Raw genomic sequence first — 21,695 nt, forward strand, 5'->3', positions numbered from 1 at the left:
AGAATTTTGCATAGAGCATAACTTAATCATAGCTAACACTTGGTTTAAGAATCATAAAAGGAGGCTGTATACATGGAAGAATCCTGGAGGTACTAGAAGGTATCAGATAGATTATATAATGGTAAGACAGAGATTCAGGAACCAGGTTTTAAATTGTAAGACATTTCCAGGGGCAGATGTGGACTCTGACCACAATCTATTGGTTATGAACTGTAGATTAAACCTGAAGAAACTGCAAAAAGGTGGGAATTTGAGGAGATGGGACCTGGATAAACTGACAGAATCAGAGGTTGTAGAGAGCTTCAGGGAGAGCATTAGGAAATGATTGACAAGAATGGGGGAAAGAAATACAGTAGAAGAAGAATGGGTAGCTTTGAGAAACAAATGAAGGTAGCAGAGGATCAAGTAGGTAAAAAGACGAGGGCTACTAAATATCCTTGGGTAACAGAAGAGATATTGAATTTAATTGATGAAAGGAGAAAATGTAAAAATGCAGTAAATGAAGCAGGCAAAAAGGAATACAAACGTCTCAAAAATGAGATTGACTGGAAGTGCAAAATGACTAAGCAGGGATGACTAGAGAACAAATGTAAGGATGCAGAGGCACATATCACTAGGGGTAGGATAGATACTGCCTACAGGAAAATTAAAGAGACCTTTGGAGAACAGAGAACCATTTGTATGAATATCAAGAGCTCAGATGGAAACCCAGTTCTAAGCAAAGAAGGGAAAGCAGAAACGTGGAAGAAGTATATAGAGGATCTATACAAGGGTGATGTTCTTGAGGACAATATTATAGAAATGGAAGAGAATGAAGATGAAATAGGAGATATGATAATGCGTGAAGAGTTTGACAGAGCACTGAAAGACCTAAGTCAAAACAAGGCCCCAGTAGTAGACAGCATTCCATTAGAACTACTGACAGCCTTGGGAGAGCCAGTCCTGACAAAACTCTACCATCTGGTGAGCAAGATGTATGAGACAACTTTGAACATGGCTGACATTTGCAGCAACCGTATACACAAATTTGAAAAATTTGTAAAAAATCAGCCAACTGGTTGCCCAGGTTTTCTATATACCTTGACCAGGTTTCGTCACCTCTAAGGGTGACTTCATCAGAAGGTAAGGTAATTACCTAAAAGGACATATTCATTTTAGGTAATTACCTTACCTTCTGATGAAGTCACCCATAGAGGTGACGAAACCTGGTCAAGGTGTATAGAAATCCTGGGCAACCAGTTGGCTGATTTTTTTTTTACATATTTTTCGAAAATGTGTGAGACAGGCGAAATACTCTCAGACTTCAAGAAGAATATAATAATTCCAATCCAAAAGAAAGCAGGTGTTGACAGATGTGAAAATTACCAAACTATCAGTTTAATAACCCACGGCTGCAAAATACTAACACGAATTACTTACAGACGAATGGAAAAACTGGTAGAAGCCGACCTCGGGGAAGATCAGTTTGGATTCCGTAGAAACGTTGGAACACGTGATGCAATACTGATCTATGACATATCTTAGAAAATAGATTAAGGAAAGGCAAACCTACGTTTCTAACATTTGGAGAGTTAGAGAAAGCTTTTGACAATGTTGACTGGAATACTCTCTTTCAAATTCTGAAGGTGGCAGGGATAAAATACAGGGAGCGAAAGGCTATTTACAATTTGTACAGAAACCAGATGGCAGTTGATGGCAGTTATAAGAGTCGAGGGGCATGAAAGGGAAGCAGTGGCTGGCAAGTGAGTGAGACAGGGTTGTAGCCTTTCCCCGATGTTATTCAATCTGTATATTGAGCAAGCAGTAAAAGAAACAAAAGAAAAATTCGGAGTAGGAATTAAAATCCATTGAGAAGAAACAAAAGCTTTGAGGTTTGCCGATGACATTGTAATTCTGTCAGAGGCAGCAAAGGACCTGGAAGAGCACCTGAACGGAATGGACAGTGTCTTGAAAGGAGGATATAAGATGAACATCAACAAAAGCAAAACAAGAATAATGGAATGTAGTCGAATTAAATTGGGTGATGCTGCGGGAATTAGATTAGGAAATGAGACACTTAAAGTAGTAAATGAGTTTTGCTATTTGGGGAGTAAAATAACTGATGATGGTCGAAGTAGAGAGGATATAAAATGTAGACTGTCAATGGCGAGGAAAGCGTTTCTGAAGAAGAGAAATTTGTTAACATGGAGTATAGATTTAAGTGTCAGGAAGTCGTTTATGAAAGTATTTGTATGGAGTGTAGCGATGTATCGAAGTGAAACATGGACAATAAATAGTTTAGACAGAAGAGAATAGAAGCTTTTGAAATGTGGTGCTACAGAAGAATGCTGAAGATTAGGTGGGTAGATCACATAACTAATGAGGAGGTATCGAATAGAATTGAAGAGAAGAGAAATTTGTGGCACAACTTGACTAGAAGAAGGGATCGGTTGGTAGGACATGTTCTGAGGCATCAAGGGATCACCAATTTAGTATTGGAGGGCAGCATGGAGGGTAAAAATCGTAGTGGGAGACCAAGAGATGAATACACTAAACAGATTCAGAAGGATGTAGGTTGCAGTAGGTACTGGGAGATGAAGCAGCTTGCACAGGATAGAGTAGCATGAAGAGCTGCATCAAACCAGTCTCTGGACTGAAGACCACAACAACAACAACAACATTGGATTTTAGGCATTGTAACCTTGTTTGTCTCAGACTGTTGTCAGTTATGGCACTGGTAACTACACTACTGAACATCAAAAAGCCAGAATTAATCTATCATGTCAGTTAAATTCAAGAAGTCAACTACTCATGTGTCTAGTACTATGTCACAAGCAAATCACCATAAAACTTTTTAGCATTTCATTCAATACACTATAATTTTTCTTTGCAAGATATAATGTGTTGTCCACAATTGCAATTCACTTTTTTCCAGTTCAGTGAAGTGTACTTGTCTGATTTTGACTGCTCTCAGTCAGCTTTGAATAAATAGCTCAGATTGGTTTTTTCGGAGTTCATGCAAAAGATATGTTCAGTATGAGGCATAACATGAAAGTTATGCTCCAGACAATATTTTGTTGTTTGGTTATGGAAATAAGAACATACAGCGAACTGTAAGGTACAGCAAAGATAAAACAGACAAAGGAATAGAAGAACATTTTCCTGTTTGAGGGGCATCAGTGATTGTGAAGGCACAGTGCTGCTTTGCAGAAGAATTAGGCGAACGTCCCACAATGGCCACAAGATCAGGGGTCTTATGAGGTCTGTGAAGGTTTCTGTAGATATTCTCCAAGCTTCAGGCATTCATGAACTTCGGTGTGAATGCAACAGAGTCAATGATGGTGAAACTAGAGACTGATTAATACTAGCTTGTCGGAGCATGGTTGATATGTGCAGTTGGGGGAACACAGGAATCTCAAGTAACTGAGCATCACCAGTACTGTGGCCAATCTATCAGTTTTCAAGAACACTGTATACATGCTCAGCAATAGTGGATCCAGCAGCAGGAAATAAGAGAGGCTATTGAAATAATGTCTTGACCGCATGAGCAGGGAGGATGGCTACAAGTTACTTTTAGTCTGCTGCCAGAAATCCCAGTCCAGCGAGCTGCATATGTTCAGCAGTCAGCAGATCCACAGTACCTGGGTTCAGCATTTACCAAAAAGTGGCCACAAGACAACTGCCATGCAACTTCGACATCTTGCTGTGGGAAAACACAATCCCAGGGTGCAAGCTGCTGATTTATTGTTGACTACCAATCCTGACAGAGTAGCATATGCAATAGCCTCCCATGCTGCTACCCTTCCAAAGGCATCTGTAATTTGAACTGTCCAGTAGCATACCAGAACTGGTGTCAGTAGTCACCTAGCAATCAAAATGTCCCCAGAATCCCGCCGTTTAATCACCCTGAAGTGCACTTATACAAAGATGATTAAAATTAGTTATATTTGTATGTTGGTGTTTTATAATGATGTGGCCTAACACACAAATGGATTTTAGTCAAATTGATGCTGGCTGCAGAAACCTGTGAACTTACATAACATTAAAATGGTACTCAGCTGTTATTATATGTTGATCTCATGTACTTAATAAACTCTTCTTTGAAATACAGACGGTATATTGAACCTTTGCAGGAAACTTGGAATATTGCCCAAACAGTAGTATTTTGTAGTAAAAAAGATAATAACACTTAATAATGTGTAAGGGAGGAAGCAATGCTTGTCTGTGGTTTTCAATATTGTTAATGCTAATCTTGGGTTACACTATCTGATCGAAAGCATCCAGACACTCATATGTGATGCAGAATTGACATCTAGATGTGTTGAGAGGAAGACCCATCCATATAAAAGGAGGCGAGAAGGATTTCATTGTCAGTAGAGAAGCAGTAGTAGCAGGATGGGTGGCTCAGGAGAGCTAAGTGACTTTCCCTGTCATTTAGCTGTTGGATGTCACCTGAATAACTAATCCATCAGAGAGATTTCAGCCCTTTTAAAGCTGCTCAAGTTGACTGATGGTGATGTGATTGTGAAGTGGAGTGGCTAAGCAACAACCTTAGCTAAACCAAGACCAAGCAGATATGGATAGGGACTGTCAAGCATTGCGCAGGGTGGTTGTAAAAAAAAGTCACATGAAATCAGTTGGAAAGACCAGTCAAGAATTTCCAAGTGCTACTAGCAATCCAGTGAGAACAATGTCTGTGTGTAGGGAGTTAAAAGAATGTGGTGTAATGGTTGAGCAGCTTCTTATAAGTTACATTTTCCTGTTTTCATTGCTAAGCGACATTGGTGTAAAGAGTGATGCCGTTGGCCAGTGAATGACTGTAATGAGTGTTTTCTAGTGTTGAATAACACTATACCCTGTTGCATTCCAATGGAAGATTCTGAGTTTGATGAATGCGTGGAGAAAGTTTCCTGCCACAATGTGTAGTGCCAGAAATGAAATAAGGAGGAGGTGATGTTACGGTATGAGGCTGTTTTTCATGGTTGGTTAGATTGTAGTCACCTTATTGCACTCCAGAAAACGCTAAAAGCATTAGGGTATGAAGATATTTTACAGCAGTGTGTACTGCGTACAGTAGAGGAGCAGTTCAGAAATGGTGGTTTTTGCATTATCATGACTGTGCACTCTTGTCTTAAGGTAGCATCTCTGAGGCAATGGTTTGTGGACAGTAACATTTGTGAAATAGACTGGCTTGTCGAGTGTCCCTACTACCATCTCTGGTTTTGACAGTTGAGGAAGTGTAGGTTACCATTTCTCTACAGACATTCTGATACATCATTGGAAGTAACCTTAGCAGATTAGTTTAAGCTCTCGTAAAGGCTAAGGGCATACACATCCAGTATTAATGTTTGCACTAATAGATGTCAGGACACTTTTGATCAGATAGTGTATATGCAGATCTTATAAATCAGATCACTGTTTAATTTAACTTTTTCCTCCACTTTCTTTTCAGGTGCAAATTAAGCAGGAAGAAGAGAGTGGTTATTCTCCCACAGACCCCGAGTGTAGTACACTGAGAGTAAGTCAGTTATTGTAATGTTTTTGTATCTCGTCACAAAGATTACAGAAAAGTTCAAAGACCTTTTCCAATCTTTGTTCCTTTTGCTCAGGCAGGTTTCCATTTTCTCTTACTGTCCCAGTATTGTGTGGTTTCCATTGCACTTTTGGTTGTAGAAACTGTTAAGATATGTATCAGGTAACTTTTGTGAAGCTTCCTGTACACTTTATGTGCCAGACTGTCATACAGGAAAGCACCAGTAATAAAAGAGAATAATGGTATACAAGAAGTATGCTTTGAAAATAGTGCTGACTGAAAGTCATGGTATGTGAAACAACACACCTGTTTGTGGAAGGAGGGCATTTAACTTGTTAATGCCCTTGTTTCTATTTGAAAGGAGATGGCCATGTACCAGCACCAGGTTTCAGCCTCTCCATTCTCTCTATCTCATTGTCATCAACACCACAAACAAGAACCTAAAATAATCCTTGGCAAACCTGTACAACACTAAAACTTCAAACACTCATCAGTCATCCTTACTCGACAGATACACTTTCAGATATAAGTCTGACAGTTCACATATCAAAGTTGCAGCTTCGTATGAAGACAGGAGAGCTTTCCAATTTGGTGACTGAACTTACACTCTTGGAACCTCTGAGCAAACTGTGTCCTGTGACTAAATTTTTTAAGTTAATTTGAAAGTGATAGATGTGATAGTCATAGCAGGACTTGAAAGTAAAGTACTTTGCTGTCACAGTGAGGTCATGAATGGGAATCAGTTACTGGGAGTAATGACAAGAATTCACAATTTTCTGAGTGGGCATTTTTCAGTACACAGAGTAGATTTTCTAATATTTGTGGTATTAATCATCAAAAGATAACACTTGCGTACTTGCAGACACTCCGTATTTTGAAATACTGAAACAGTCTAGTGAACTTCTTGTCTTTCAATACATGCTGGATTCAGCATTGTGTGACAAATAGGTAGTGTCTCACAGATTATCTTCTTTTATTTCCTTACAAAAACAATCAAAAAAAGCTTTTCACAATGGATTAGCCAGTTTCAATCAGCCATTGGTCATTATCATATTAAATGCATCTGCAGCAAGTTATAATATTCTTGTTGTTTTATCGAGTGAGGTGGTACAGTGGTTAGCACACTGGACTCGCATTCAGGAGGATATGGTTCAAACCCATGTCCGACCATCCTGATTTGGGTTTTCTATGGTTTCCCTAAATTGTTTCAGGCAAATGCTGGTATGATTCCTTTAAAGGACATAGTCGTCTTCCTTCACCATCCTTCACTAATCCGATAGGACCGATGACCTCGCTGTTTGGTTCACTCTCCCCAACCAACTAACCAACCAATCAGTTGTCTTGCCAACATAGCATTATTACCTTTGTATTGTAGAACCTAAAGTAACAATAGGAATGTTGTGTCACCACTTGCAGCCTGTGTTTTTAATCTGATGATGACCACTGGCTCATCGAAATCATTTACTGAATTGTGAAATCCTTTCGTGACTGTTATCATTGTAAGGAAATGAAAAATGGTAGTCAGTCAATCACTTAATCTCCATTGACAATATATCATTTTTCCTCAAAATGTCCCACAGAAACAGTGTGAATTGTGATAGTTTTGTTGTTGAAAAATATGTTTGTTGTAACTATCTAACAATGGTAAGTCCAAGATGGAATGCAACAAAATTATGAAAAGCATGGTTACTGCTCACCATATAGCAGAGACACTGAGCCACAGACAGGCACAACAAAAAGACTGTCACAGAATAAGCTTTCTGCCAACTAGGCCTTTGTCAGAAATAGACCCCCCCCCCCCAACCACACAGACACACACACAAAAACACACACACACACACACACACAGCCACATTCTCTGGCAGTTGCATTTGTGTGTTTATTTTTGACAAAGGCCTTGGTGGCCGAAAGCTTATTTTATGATAATCTGTGCAACTCGGTATCTCTGCTATACAGTGAGTAGCAACTATTCTTTTCATAATATTTTAGTAAGTATCTATAATATCTGTGGCAACAATAGGCCTTTTGTCACCTAGTACAAGATACGTGTGAAATATCTCAATATTTTAGTTGTCAGTTATTTCTTCATTGTGTTAAACTTAAAATGTGCTGCAATGTTTTGTAGTGAGACAGAAGTTTTGTATGTATTTGCATTGGTCATAAATACTTAAATTTTGTGCATATATCCTGTTATAATTTCCAGTTTAAAATGAGTCTGTTGTACATACAGAATTGTAACATAGCAGAGTTGGCCACTCTAATGCATCGCAACTGAGTAAGATAACAGTGTGGTTAAGGCACTGGACTAGCATGTGTGAAAAATGGCCTGCCCATCAAGATTTAGGTTTCCCAGTTTCCTTGAACTGATGAAGGCAAATACGCGATGGGACATTTGAAAAGGATATGGTTATTTCCTTTTCCTGCCAGAGCTTGTGCTCTATGTGTGGTGACCTCATTGTCAGTTGACTGTTGAACTCTATAATAGTCCTTCCTGCTGATGCACTGTGATATTGTATCGTGTGAGCTGTAGTCTTCAGTGCTTCAGTGCTAAGTTAGATATAATATTTTAAATAGAGTGTCATCATTAATGTTAACTGTATTTTTAAGTTGTTTCAAACAATGGAAAATTCAGAATGGAATCTAACAATATTATGAGAAAGAAAGTTGCTACTCACCATATAGTGGAGATGCTGAGTCGCAGATGGGCACAACAAAAAGATTTTCACACTTAAAGCTTTCTGCCAGTGACTTTTGTCAACAGCGCACACACACACACACACACACACACACACACACACACACACACACACACACACACACACACACACACCTGCAGTCTCAGGCAGGTGTGGTTTCAGTTGCCTGAGACTGCAGGCGTATGTGTGAGTTGTGTTTGCGCGCGCGCGCCATTAAATGATACTTATGGCAAGAAAACGTCTGGCAGAATGTAAGTAATTAAGGAGTAAATGAGACCAGTCACTAAACAGCAGAAGCGTTGAGTTGTCTACAGACATACGTTCTTTTTTATGTGCCTGTCAGCAGTTCAACCCTTCTGCTATTCAGTGAGTGGTCTCCTTTACTCCCAAATTATTAACTGATATTTCATCAGTTTCTTAGTTAGGTCTGACGTGGCTCCACCATTGTTCCTCAGCTTACTTCAGCATGGTCCCAAGTTAACTACTACTCAGTTTTGGGCTATTTCTTTCTACAAAGATGAGGACTAAATCATCCTCTTGGAAGACAATATGTTCACAACTGTGCTACAGGATGAAGGTGGATCCGTGTCACCCTGCACCTGCCACTATTAGGCTGTCTACATAGTTCAAATATGTGCACAAAAATCTCAAGACCTTAACAATACATACATCGAAATTGTATTCTTGCACATCTCTAATCTGCTACCCAAAAACTATCATGTCTTTGTGTGTGTAAAAATTTGTGTGTATGTGAAAAATTAGTAACTGCTTCTTTGCAAATGGACAGTCATAGAATTTAAGTAAAACACACAACTTGTAATTCAGTACTGCACCATTGGAATAATGCATTAGAGTAAATTGGTAAATGTAACAGAATATTCTAATTTTGTAGGTGTTTATAGTGACAAGAACCTGAACTGGAAGTTGCACATTACAAGACTTCTTAAATATTTAAGTTCTTTTTCGTTATAAATAATATGAGATTTTGGCGAAGAAAATATTAAAACATTGACTAATTTTCAATATTTTCATTCACTAATATCTTAAGGTATCATAGACTATGATAACTTGTCATTTAGGGTAAAAGGTGTTTGTTGCTCAGATATGTGTAATAAATGTAATACTTCTATGTGGTGTCTACTTTAGAAAACTGTTGGCACAGTTGACAGTAGTCTCACAGCATGGTTGCTCCATTATGAAATTTGCTGTCAACAGTCAGTCACAATTCTTTAACAACAGTAACATTTGTAAGTGTAATGCTAGAAGGGTAAATGCCTCTCCACAGTATTAGTGTGGCACAGAAAGATTTTCAGCTTAAAAGTATTTGTCTTCTTTACCCTGTGACATACATACAGAGTTTATTAGGTAACAAAACTAATTTTAAACATAAACTGAAATCACTTCTGTTTGACAACTGCTTTCACTACATAGCAGGATTTCTAAATGTAAATGTGTAGTATTAGTAGTAGTAATGGTAGTAGCATGTTGTTTGACAGAGAGAGAGAGAGAGAGAGAGAGAGAGAGAGGAAGTTGATCATGGTGAGATGTAAATCAATATATATATATATATATATATATATATATATATATATAAACAAAGATGATGTGACTTACCAAATGAAAGTGCTGGCAGGTCGACCTGCAAGTTCCTAAATATATATATATATAGAGGGAAACATTCCACATGGGAAAAATATATCTAAAAACAAAGATGATGTGACTTACCGTACGAAAGTGCTGGCAGGTCGATAGACACACAAACACACACACGAAATTCAAGCTTTCGCAACAAACTGTTGCCTCATCAGGAAAGAGGGAAGGAGAGGGAAAGACGAAAGGATGTGGGTTTTAGGGGAGAGGGTAAGGAGTCATTCCAATCCCGGGAGCGGAAAGACTTACCTTAGGGGGAAAAAAGGACGGGTATACACTCGCACACACACACATATCCATCCACACATATACAGACACAAGCAGACATCTCACAAGCAGACATATTTAAAGACAAAGAGTTTGGGCAGAGATGTCAGTCGAGGCAGAAGTGAAGAGGCAAAGATGATGTTGAATGACAGGTGAGGTATGAGTGGCGGCAACTTGAAATTAGCGGAGATTGAGGCCTGGTGGGTAACGGGAAGAGAGGATACATTGAAGAGCAAGTTCCGATCTCCGGAGTTCGGATAGGTTGGTGTTGGTGGGAAGTATCCAGATAACCCGGATGGTGTAACACTGTGCCAAGATGTGCTGGCCGTGCACCAAGGCATGTTTAGCCACAGGGTGATCCTCATTACCAACAAACACTGTCTGCCTGTGTCCATTCATGCGAATGGACAGTTTGTTGCTGGTCATTCCCACATAGAATGCATCACAGTGTAGGCAGGTCAGTTGGTAAATCACGTGGGTGCTTTCACATGTGGCTCTGCCTTTGATTGTGTGGAATGTTTCCCTCTATTATATTGATATAAGTAATTTGAACCCAACAATCACGTTTGTTATTGTCACTGTTGCATTTCGAAATCTTTTCTGTCATCTTATTTTCTCTTTCTGTTTTTGCCAGAAGTTTCACTTTGTATTCACCTTCTCCTTTTAACCGTTATCTGCTATACTGTACACGATCAAAGGCAGAGCCACATGTGAAAGCACCCACGTGATTTACCAACTGACCTGCCTACACTGTGATGCATTCTATGTGGGAATGAACAGCAAAAAACTGTCCATTCGCATGAATGGACACAGGCAGACAGTGTTTGTTGGTAATGAGGATCACCCTGTGGCTAAACATGCCTTGGTGCACGGCCAGCACATCTTGGCACAGTGTTACACCGTCCGGGTTATCTGGTTACTTCCCACCAACAGCAACCTATCCGAACTCCGAAGATCGGAACTTGCTCTTCAATATATCCTCTCTTCCCGTTACCCACCAGGCCTCAATCTCCGCTAATTTCAAGTTGCCGCCACTCATACCTCACCTGTCATTCAACATCATCTTTGCCTCTTCACTTCTGCCTCGACTGACATCTCTGCCCAAACTCTTTGTCTTTAAATATGTCTGCTTGTGAGATGTCTGCTTGTGTCTGTATATGTGTGGATGGATATGTGTGTGTGTGCGAGTGTATACCCGTCCTTTTTTCCCCCTAAGGTAAGTCTTTCTGCTCCCGGGATTGGAATGACTCCTTACCCTCTCCCCTAAAACCCACATCCTTTCGTCTTTCCCTCTCCTTCCCTCTTTCCTGATGAGGCAACAGTTTGTTGCGAAAGCTTGAATTTTGTGTGTATGTTTGTGTTTGTTTGTGTGTCTATCGACCTGCCAGCACTTTCGTGCGGTAAGTCACATCATCTTTGTTTTATATATATACATATACAAAGATGATGTGAGTTACCAAATGAAAGTGCTGGCAGGTCGACAGACACACAAACATACACACAAAATTCTAGCTTTCGCAACCAATGGTTGCTTCGTCAGGAAAGAGGGAAGGAGAGGGAAAGATGAAAGGATGTGGTTTTTAAGGGAGAGGGTAAGGAGTCATTCCAATCCCGGGAGCGGAAAGACTTACCTTGGGGGAAAAAAGGACAGGTCTACACTCACGCACACACACACATATCCATCCGCACACACACAGACACGAGCAGACATTTGTAAAGGCAAAGAGTTCGGGCAGAGAGGTCAGTCGAGGCGGAAGTACAGAGGCAAAGATGTTGAAAGACAGGTGAGGTATGAGCGGCGGCAACTTGAAATTAGCGGAGGTTGAGGCCTGGCGGATAACGAGAGGAGAGGATATACTGAAGGGCAAGTTCCCATCTCCGGAGTTCTGACAGGTTGGTGTTCGTGGGAAGTATCCAGATAACCCGGACGGTGTAACACTGTGCCAAGATGTGCTGGCCGTGCACCAAGGCATGTTTAGCCACAGGGTGATCCTCATTACCAACAAACACTGTCTGCCTGTGTCCATTCATGCGAATGCACAATTTGTTGCTGGTCATTCCCACATAGAAAGCTTCACAGTGTAGGCAGGTCAGTTGGTAAATCACGTGGTTGCTTTCACACGTGGCTCTGCCTTTGATTGTGTACACCTTCTGGGTTACAGGACTGGAGTGGGTGGTGGTGGGGGGGTGTATGGGACAGGTTTTACAGTGGGGGCGGTTACAAGGGTAGGAGCCAGAGGGTAGGGAAAGTGGTTTGGGGATATCATAGGGATGAACTAACAGATTACGAAGGTTAGGTGGACGGCGGAAAGACACTCTTGGTGGAATGGGGAGGATTTCATGAAGGATGGATCTCATTTCAGGGCAGGATTTGAGGAAGTCGTATCCGTGCTGGAGAGCCACATTCAGAGTCTGATCCAGTCCCGGAAAGTATCCTGTCACAAGTGGGGCACTTTTGTGGTTCTTCTGTGGGAGGTTCTGGGTTTGAGGGGATGAGGAAGTGGCTCTGGTTATTTGCTTCTGTACCAGATCGGGAGGGTAGTTGCGGGATGCGAAAGCTGTTTTCAGGTTGTTGGTGTAATGGTTCAGGGATTCAGGACTGGAGCAGATTCGTTTGCCACGAAGACCTAGGCTGTAGGGAAGGGACCGTTTGATGTGGAATGGGTTGCAGCTGTCATAATGGAGGTACTGTTGCTTGTTGGTGGCTTTGATGTGGACGGACGTGTGAAGCTGGCCATTGCCCAGATGGAGGTCAACGTCAAGGAAATTGGCATGGGATTTGGAGTAGGACCAGGTGAATCTGATGGAACCAAAGGAGTTGAGGTTGGAGAGGAAATTCTGGAGTTCTTCTTCACTGTGAGTCCAGATCATGAAGATGTCATCAATAAATCTGTACCAAACTTTGGGTTTGCAGGCCTGGGTAACCAAGAAGGCTTCCTCTAAGCGACCCATGAATAGGTTGGCGTACGAGGGGGCCATCCTGGTACCCATGGCTGTTCCCTTTAATTGTTGGTATGTCTGGCCTTCAAAAGTGAAGAAGTTGTGGGTCAGGATGAAGCTGGCTAAGGTAATGAGGAAAGAGGTTTTAGGTAGGGTGGCAGGTGATCGGCGTGAAAGGAAGTGCTCCATCGCAGCGAGGCCCTGAATGTGCGGAATATTTGTATATAAGGAAGTGGCATCAATGGTTACAAGGATGGTTTCCGGGGGTAACAGATTGGGTAAGGATTCCAGGCGTTCGAGAAAGTGGTTGGTGTCTTTGATGAAGGATGGGAGACTGCATGTAATGGGTTGAAGGTGTTGATCTACGTAGGCAGAGATACGCTCTGTGGGGGCTTGGTAACCAGCTACAATGGGGTGGCCGGGATGGTTGGGTTTATGAATTTTGGGAAGAAGGTAGAAGGTAGGGGTGCGGGGTGTCGGTGGGGTCAGGAGGTTGATGGAGTCAGGTGAAAGGTTTTGTAGGGGGCCTAAGGTTCTGAGGATTCCTTGAAGCTCCGCCTGGACATCAGGAATGGGATTACCTTGGTAAACTTTGTATGTGGTGTTGTCTGAAAGCTGACCCAGTCCCTCAGCCACATACTCCCGACGATCAAGTGCCACGGTCGTGGAACCCTTGTCCGCTGGAAGAATGACGATGGATCGGTCAGCCTTCAGATCACGGATAGCTTGGGCTTCAGCAGTGGTGATATTGGGAGTAGGATTAAGGTTTTTTAAGAAGGATTGAGAGGCAAGGCTGGAAGTCAGAAATTCCTGGAAGGTTTGGAGAGGGTGATTTTGAGGAAGAGGAGGTGGGTCCCGCTGTGACGGGGGACGGAACTGTTCCAGGCAGGGTTCAATTTGGATAGTGTCTTGGGGAGTTGGATCATTAGGAGTAGGATTAGGATCATTTTTTTTCGTGGCAAAGTGATACTTCCAGCAGAGAGTACGAGTGTAGGACAGTAAATCTTTGACGAGGGCTGTTTGGTTGAATCTGGGAGTGGGGCTGAAGGTGAGGCCTTTGGATAGGACAGAGGTTTCGGATTGAGAGAGAGGTTTGGATCAAAGGTTAACTACTGAATTAGGGTGTTGTGGTTCCAGATTGCGTTGATTGGAATTTTGAGGTTGTGGAGGGAGTGGAGCTGGAAGTGGGAGATTGAGTAGATGGGAGAGACTGGGTTTGTGTGCAATGAGAGGAGGTTGAGGTTTGCTGGAAAGGTTGTGAAGGGTGAGTGAGTTGCCTTTCCGGAGGTGGGAAACCAGGAGATTGGATAGTTTTTTGAGGTGGAGGGTGGCATGCTGTTCTAATTTGCGGTTGGCCTGTAGGAGGATGCTCTGAACAGCCGGTGTGGATGTGGGAGAGGAAAGATTGAGGACTTTTATTAAGGATAGGAGTTGACGGGTGTGTTCATTGGCTGAGTTGATGTGTAGGTGAAGGATTAGGTGGGTGAGTGCAATGGATTGTTCAGTTTGGAACTGGTATAGGGACTGATGGAAAGAAGGGTTGCAGCCAGAGATGGGAACTTTAAGTGTGAGGCCTTTGGGGGTAATGCCAAATGTCAGACAAGCCTGAGAAAATAAAATATGGGAGCATAATCTGGCTAGGGCGAGGGCATGTTTGCGGAGGGAATGTAAATAAAACTTAATGGGGTCGTTGTGGGGGTGTTGTGAGGGTGACATGGTATTAGAAGGTGGAAAGTGTAACATGAGGTTGAAATGAAAATGAAAAATAAAAATACATGGGGAGAGATAAAGGTGAACTAGAAAGCAACTGGAGATCTGGTGTGAAAAAAGGCGAAAAAGTGTTGGTTAAGTTGATCCTGTGGTGAACTTGGGTTGGTAGACAACGATGTCCATAAAGGTTAGGTGGTTGTGTTGCCTCTAAAACACATTAAAGGACGGAGAAATTTGGGAAAATTTCGAAAAAACTACGTGTAAATGTATTAAAAGGAGTGGTGTTGTGGTGAAAGATTACGAAAATGGGGCTAACAATTGTCTGACGAAGAAATAATGACGTTAAAACCTGTGGGGAGCGGCTAAAAATGATCAGTGATGTGCGAAAAATGGAAGTGGAAATAAAGCGAAAGTTATTAGAACTAGCCGAAATGTTTGTTTAATACGTGAAAGCAACTGTTTTTGAACTAGAAACAGTGGATTTTATAGCAGCGGTAGTGTTGAAAGCGGAAAATAAATTTTTTTGTTTTGGTTTGGAAGTGGGTTACGTATTATTGAGTATATATAGGCGAGATAAAATTGTATAGTAGATTACGGTTAAAAGGGGAAGGTGAATACAAAGTGAAACTACTGGTAAAAACAGAAAGAGAAAATAAGACGACAGGAAAGATTTTGAAATGCAACGGCGACAATAACAAACGTAATTGTTGGGTTCAAATTAATGATATGATTACAATAGAGGGAAACATTCCACGTAGGAAAAATATATCTAAAAACAAAGATGATGTGACTTACCAAATGAAAGTGCTGGCAGGTCGACAGACACACAAGGTCTCCTTTACAGATGATTTACAGGCCCTAGAATTCACCCAGTTAACCAATGTTGACCACTCGATGCCCCTACAACCAACCTTATGTGCTCATTTTATTTCATGTCACGTTGCAACATTATGCTAGATATTTACTTGATATGACTGTGTGAAGCAGCACGCCATTAATACTATAGTTGGGCATTATAGGATTGTTTTTCCTATTCAGATGCATTAACTCACACTTCTGCACACTTAGCGTTAGATGTCATTTGTCACGCCAAATAGAAATTCTGTGCAAGTCATCCTGTATCCTCCTACAATCACTCAACATCAAAACATTCCCATTACTACAGCATCATTAGTTACAGATTGATGCTTACCCTGTCTGACAGATTGTCTATGTTTATAGAGAACAAGCAGTCTTGTCACACTTCCTTGGGGCACTCCTGATGATACCGTTACCTCTGATCAACACTTGCCATCAAGGACAGCATATTGGTTTCTATTACCTTAAAATTCTTCAGGCCGCTCACATATCTAAGAACCTATTCTCTATGCATGCATTTTGGTTAACAGTCTGCAGTGTAGGTTTGTCTCAAATCCTTTCTGGAAATCTAGGACTATGGAATCTGCCTGTTGCTCTTCATTCATAGTTTGACAGATCTTATGCGAGAAAAGGAAAAGCTGAGATTCCCATGAGTGGTGCTTTTTAATCCATGCTGATTTGTGGACAGGAACTTTTCTCTTTCAAGGAAATTTATTGTGTTTGAACTTTGAATACGCTCAACAATTCTTCAGCAAACTGAGGTTAAGGATATTTGTGTGTAAATTTGTAGCTCTGTTCTTTCACCTTCTTATATACTGGAATGCCCTGTCCTTTTTTTCCAGTCACTTGCTGTTTACGCAGGGCAAGAGATTTACTATAAATGCAAGCTAAGTAAGGGGTCAGTGCCATGAAACCAAATTGGGATTCACCTGGACAAAGCGAGTAATTTGTTTTCAGTGCCTTGTCTGTGTCCTCAATACGGGAGTTTGTGCAGTGTTCAAATGATGTTATGGCTGTTGGCTTTCAGTGTGAATGATTTTTTAAATGCAAAATTTAAAATTTTGGCCTCCATTTTGCTGTATTCTATTGCCACAACAGACTGGTTGATGAGTGACAGAATAGAAGCCTTCGACTCACTAAGTGATTTTCCATAGGACCATACTTTTCTAGGATTCTCAGAAAGATCTTTTGAAACATCAGACAGTAAGAGGTTTTTGTGTGCTTTGCACATAGATAATTTTATAAACACATATATTTCTACCAAGTTTTGCTATTGACACTTCTATGTCTATTTTGAGCTGAATGTGCAGCAATCTCTGTTTCCTCAGCATCTTCCGAATTTGGTTATTAAATGATGAAGGGTCTTGTTCATCCATAATCCACTGATGCAGCATGTACTTCACTAAAGCACAATTTAGAATCTGTTTAAAGACTGGAAAAAATTTCTCTGTGTCCATCATATTGCAACTAAATGACTTCCATTCTGTGTCCAAATAGGATGCTAATGACTCCTTTTCTAGTCATCCCAGTATGAAACTCTCCTTGCCTTTTTCATGGATTTATTCACTTTATAACCATCATGGGTACAGTGACATCACGAGCATTAATCCCTGTCTCTGTACTGAAACTTTTGATAAAGTCAGCTTTATTGAGTTACAATTTCTAAAATATTTCTATTGCATGTGGATTGTTGCACTAGTTGCTCATGGCAGTTTTTGGAGAGAGCATTCACAACTACTTTGCGAGACTGTCTACCCATATGACTTGCAGTTAATCTGTAGTCATCCCAGTAGACACAGTGGGTTAAAGTTGCCTCTAACTAATATTGAATGATCAGGATACTTCCATGCTGCTGAGTGTAAACTTTCTTTGAATGACTTGACAAATGTTACAATGGGATCAGGTGGCTGCTAAAAACATCTGATGATTAGTTTGAGTGAACCTAGACCTACCATCCAGATAACATCACTGTTTTTAGACTCAGTTGCAAACTCAATGGCCATAACATTTTTGTGGATTGCAATGGACACCTTGCCCCCTATGTTGTCTAACCTGCCTGTTCAATGTAGGTGCAGTGTCTCATTAAATACTTTGGACTTTTCTACTTCAGGTTTCATGCAGCTCTTGGTTGCTAGTACAATTTGAGCACAGCAGTTTCTAAGGACCTCAAACTATCACTCACTTGGGGTGGGGGGCAGGGGGTGAGAACAACCGTGTGCTCTCCACATGTATTTGCTACCTGATTACTTGTTTCCTCTGTGTAGTGCACCCCTGACCTAAAAAAGGAATTCTACAATTCTCCACTTCATAATGCCGGTTCAGAAGTCTGCAATGAAGGTTGTCACAGAATTGATGGAGCCTCTGGGTGAGACCGTCCAGTTGGCAAAGGACCCTCATCAATTCTGGATACAACACTGCAAATTGTAAGCTCTTCTTGCACTTCACGAGCAAGACCAGTAGTCTTCATAACTTCTACCAGCTCTTCATAGGAAGTGAAGATGCCTCAAAATCTAAGTGACAGGCATAATTGGTTCTGATATGAGCCCACAAATTGCAGATGACTGCACCATGAACCTTCATTATCCTCAGGCAGAGCCTTCCACATGTCTCGAATGAGACCTCTCCCACACAAACATACTGAGCACATGTTGAACTTTATTCCAGCTCTGAGTGCTATTCCTTAAGGGTCTCCATAATGCATCTAACTTTGGAACTCAGCCCAGTTGCAAATCTTTTGTGATATTCTGTAAGTGTGTGTTCATTTTACTTAATAACAATGTGGACTATGTCAAAGATTTTACCGGGACCAAAAAATACACACCATCAACTTGAGAACTACTACATACAGCTGTTTGAATTTCATAGACAGATACCTTGTGCTGAGATTTATGTGATTGAATGCTGCTTGGAAAATACATCTTAATTCGTGCAGATATGTTATTTTCTTTAAAAACAGACAACAAATTTGAACACAAAACACAGTCAGGTTTATCAGTGTAAGTTAGTAGGTTTTGCATACCTGTTCTGCAGGTTTCTTTTTCTTTCTTTTTTTTTATATAAAATGGAATGACATGTACTATTTTCCACTCATTCCACAACACTGTGCACATGGAAGGTATGGGCCGAGGAGTAATTGAACAAAATGCACTGTTCTTGTGGAATTGCATCAGAATGCTTTGGGAAAACTACTACATGGACATTAGGCTGCTAGTGTGCCCCTAGACTACCTGACTTCAACTCTTTTGAACATGTCTTAGATGCATGGAGCAAGACATGTGTATAGTGGATCCACCTCCATCTTATCTTATTGGGTTATGGATATTTATTTAGCAATCATGGATTGGGTTATGGGTATTTATTTAGCAATCATGGATTGGGTTATGGGTATTGATTTAGCAATCATGGATTAGGATAGCTCCTCCAACAATTTTGGTGTCCTATTTGGTCAAGCCACAATACATCGAGACTGCTGTATGGGTGTCGAAGTGTGTTACACGTTACTAGATGAGTGTTTCTAATTCAGTTGTTCAGAGCTTTTCTACATATTGGGGATCCATTCAAACAGAACTTGGATGATATTGTCCTAAAGCTGAATGCTGTAAATTTTGATTTACCTCAGGTTAGCTATTTTGCCATTTGCTAACTGCTGGAAGGACTCTTAGGTTGGCTGTTTTGCTTTTTGCTGACTGCTGGAAGGAAATACTGCAGCTTTCTGGATAAGCAATCATGGGGTGTATATAAGCCATATGCAACCTATACCACTAATTCCGGAAAAAAAAAATACAAATGTGTTCCGTTGTCAGCCAACAGTAATAAATGCATGAAAGCCCATGCTTCATTTTTGACTCTCAGAGATGTAATACATTAATATAGAGCTAGTAAGGCTGTATGTTTGACTTATTTTTCTTTTCTCTGTACCATAAAATTATGCACTATAAACAGCGAAATGCTTTTACAGCAATGTACATGTCAGGCCTGTACCAAAGAGTAGGCTCTGCAGTGGGGATGTCTGGAAAGAAACATCCCATGATGACTGATACCCATCCTTATAGCAGTGATGGGCTTTAAAACTTCAGGTTGAGTGGTAGCACAGTGCTTAAGCACTGCTACTGCTGTGCCATTTTCTGCGTCCACAGTTTGTGAGTATCTGATGTGCCACAAAGTGTGTGTATGTGTGCACTGATACTAAATAAATCTGATGCTTCGCCAAAGACACCTCAGGCTACCATGAGCTTCATGGAGACAATGATATGCTGACAGGCAGTAAATTTTCTTTTTCACTGAATGTGAGTTCAATATAGAGGGTTGAATACATTAGAAATCAGGGTGCCGCTGTTATGTCAATGCTGTACCGGTTAGCTATAGTTCTGCATGTGTGAACAGTCTGAGTGCAGTGGCACTGCGGTTGCATGCTAATAATTGTTGACTGGTTCCTTCTTGCTGAAGCGTGCAAGAGTGTGAGATGAAGTGTAACTTACTATGGAAATTGAGTGCATGATTTTGTTGATGTAGTGTGGCACTGTCAGGGTGAAAATGGTCTACTCTTGGGATTAGAGACCTCTAATGAAGCTGTGTTTTGTGAGATTTTGGATGGAATAAGATAAAAATTAAGTGGTGCAGTGAATACAGTTGTAATGTGCTCCATAAGAGGAAGACTGATGTCTTAAAAAAGTTCAATGCTGTAGTCCACGTACATAGTTTGCAAAGTGCAAACAAAATTGTTGTATTCTTGTTAATGCCAACTCCACTGCGAAAAAAAAAAAGTGCTCCATCAAATGAAAATGGGGCACAGAGCAATGTCACTATTATGTTCCTGTGACCCCCAAGTGTACAATTTGTGATTCAGTGGTAATTACGTGCTGTGAAAATCTTAGACCATTCAGTATGGTTCATAGCTCAGGTTTCAGATAGGTAACCCAAGCACTTATTTGTGTAGGAACTGAAGTGGGCTGTGAAGTTGATGTGGAGGCTATACTACCTCATGCAACTTGAGCTAAGAATCAAATACTTTCCATTGCAGACACTATTAAAAAGGAAATGATAATGAAATGGACACCCTAGCTGCAAACCGGCGTTGATATACTTCACTGGGGACATGTTGAAAATGTGTGCCCCGACCGGGACTCGAACCAGGGATCTCCTGCTTACATGGCAGATGCTCTGTCCATCTGAGCCATTGAGGGCACAGAGGATAGTGCGCCTGCAGGGACTTATCCCTTGCACGCTCTCCGTGAGACCCACATTCTCAACATGTCCACACAACTACATTCGTAGTGCGCATAATAGATGTTTGCCCATCATACTCATTACTCGTGGCAGATTAATCTACCAAGTCCCGCACGAGTTCGGGCATAGCGTGTGCGTTTGCACAAGAAGGTCAGTGGCTGGGAAGCCATATTTTAACTAAATATGACGGTAGTATCTGTTCCCGAAAGAACAGTTACCGTTGATGACCATGCAGCTTTGCTAGAAATGAAATGATAATGAAATGGACACCCTAGCTGCAAACTGCTGTTGATGTACTTCATTGGGGATGTGTTGAAAATGTGTGCCTCGACCAGGACTCGAACCCGGTTCACACGAAACTACATCGAGCCTATTGCAATTGCTGCATTAGTTGAAATTTCAACAGTACGCGAGAAGTCTCGACCTTGCGACAAACACCACAAAGTATTGTTGGGCTCTCAATTGCTACTACTGAAAAATATGCAGAGGCAGAAACTGACATTTTTGGATCATGTTATGAATGTGAAAAGACAGTACCTCTTCAGGCCCATGTAGCTAAGTGTGTACCGTGTATTCAAGTCTTAGGAGGCTGTTGTGAGAGGAATGCAAGTGCTGTAGGTTTGGCTTTTACCAAGTGCCGCTCTTGCCTGGACCCTGATGATGTTATGGATGACATTCTGTTGACTTGTAGTTAATGGTCTGTCAAATACTTCTGACTTAGATAATTAATGTTGATACTATACAGATGATACAGTGATATTATGATATTTTGTAACTTGAACTTAATGATCCTTTCCGGTGGTCTCCTAGGAATGCCTAAATGGTGGATCATTCTC

General features: G+C 41.0%; 1 protein-coding gene across 1 annotated transcript in view; it reads left to right on the forward strand.

Moving 5' to 3' along the window:
* Nucleotides 1–21,695, forward strand: part of LOC126259681 (transcriptional protein SWT1) — a 260,925-nt gene that overhangs the window by 12,714 nt on the left and 226,516 nt on the right. Inside the window, exon 2 of the mRNA XM_049956640.1 lies at nt 5,432–5,497. Coding sequence (XP_049812597.1) covers nt 5,432–5,497 — 66 coding nt within the window. The remainder of the gene's footprint in view (nt 1–5,431; nt 5,498–21,695) is intronic.

The sequence above is a fragment of the Schistocerca nitens genome, chromosome 5, assembly GCF_023898315.1.
Source record: "Schistocerca nitens isolate TAMUIC-IGC-003100 chromosome 5, iqSchNite1.1, whole genome shotgun sequence".
Lineage (NCBI taxonomy): Eukaryota > Metazoa > Arthropoda > Insecta > Orthoptera > Acrididae > Schistocerca > Schistocerca nitens.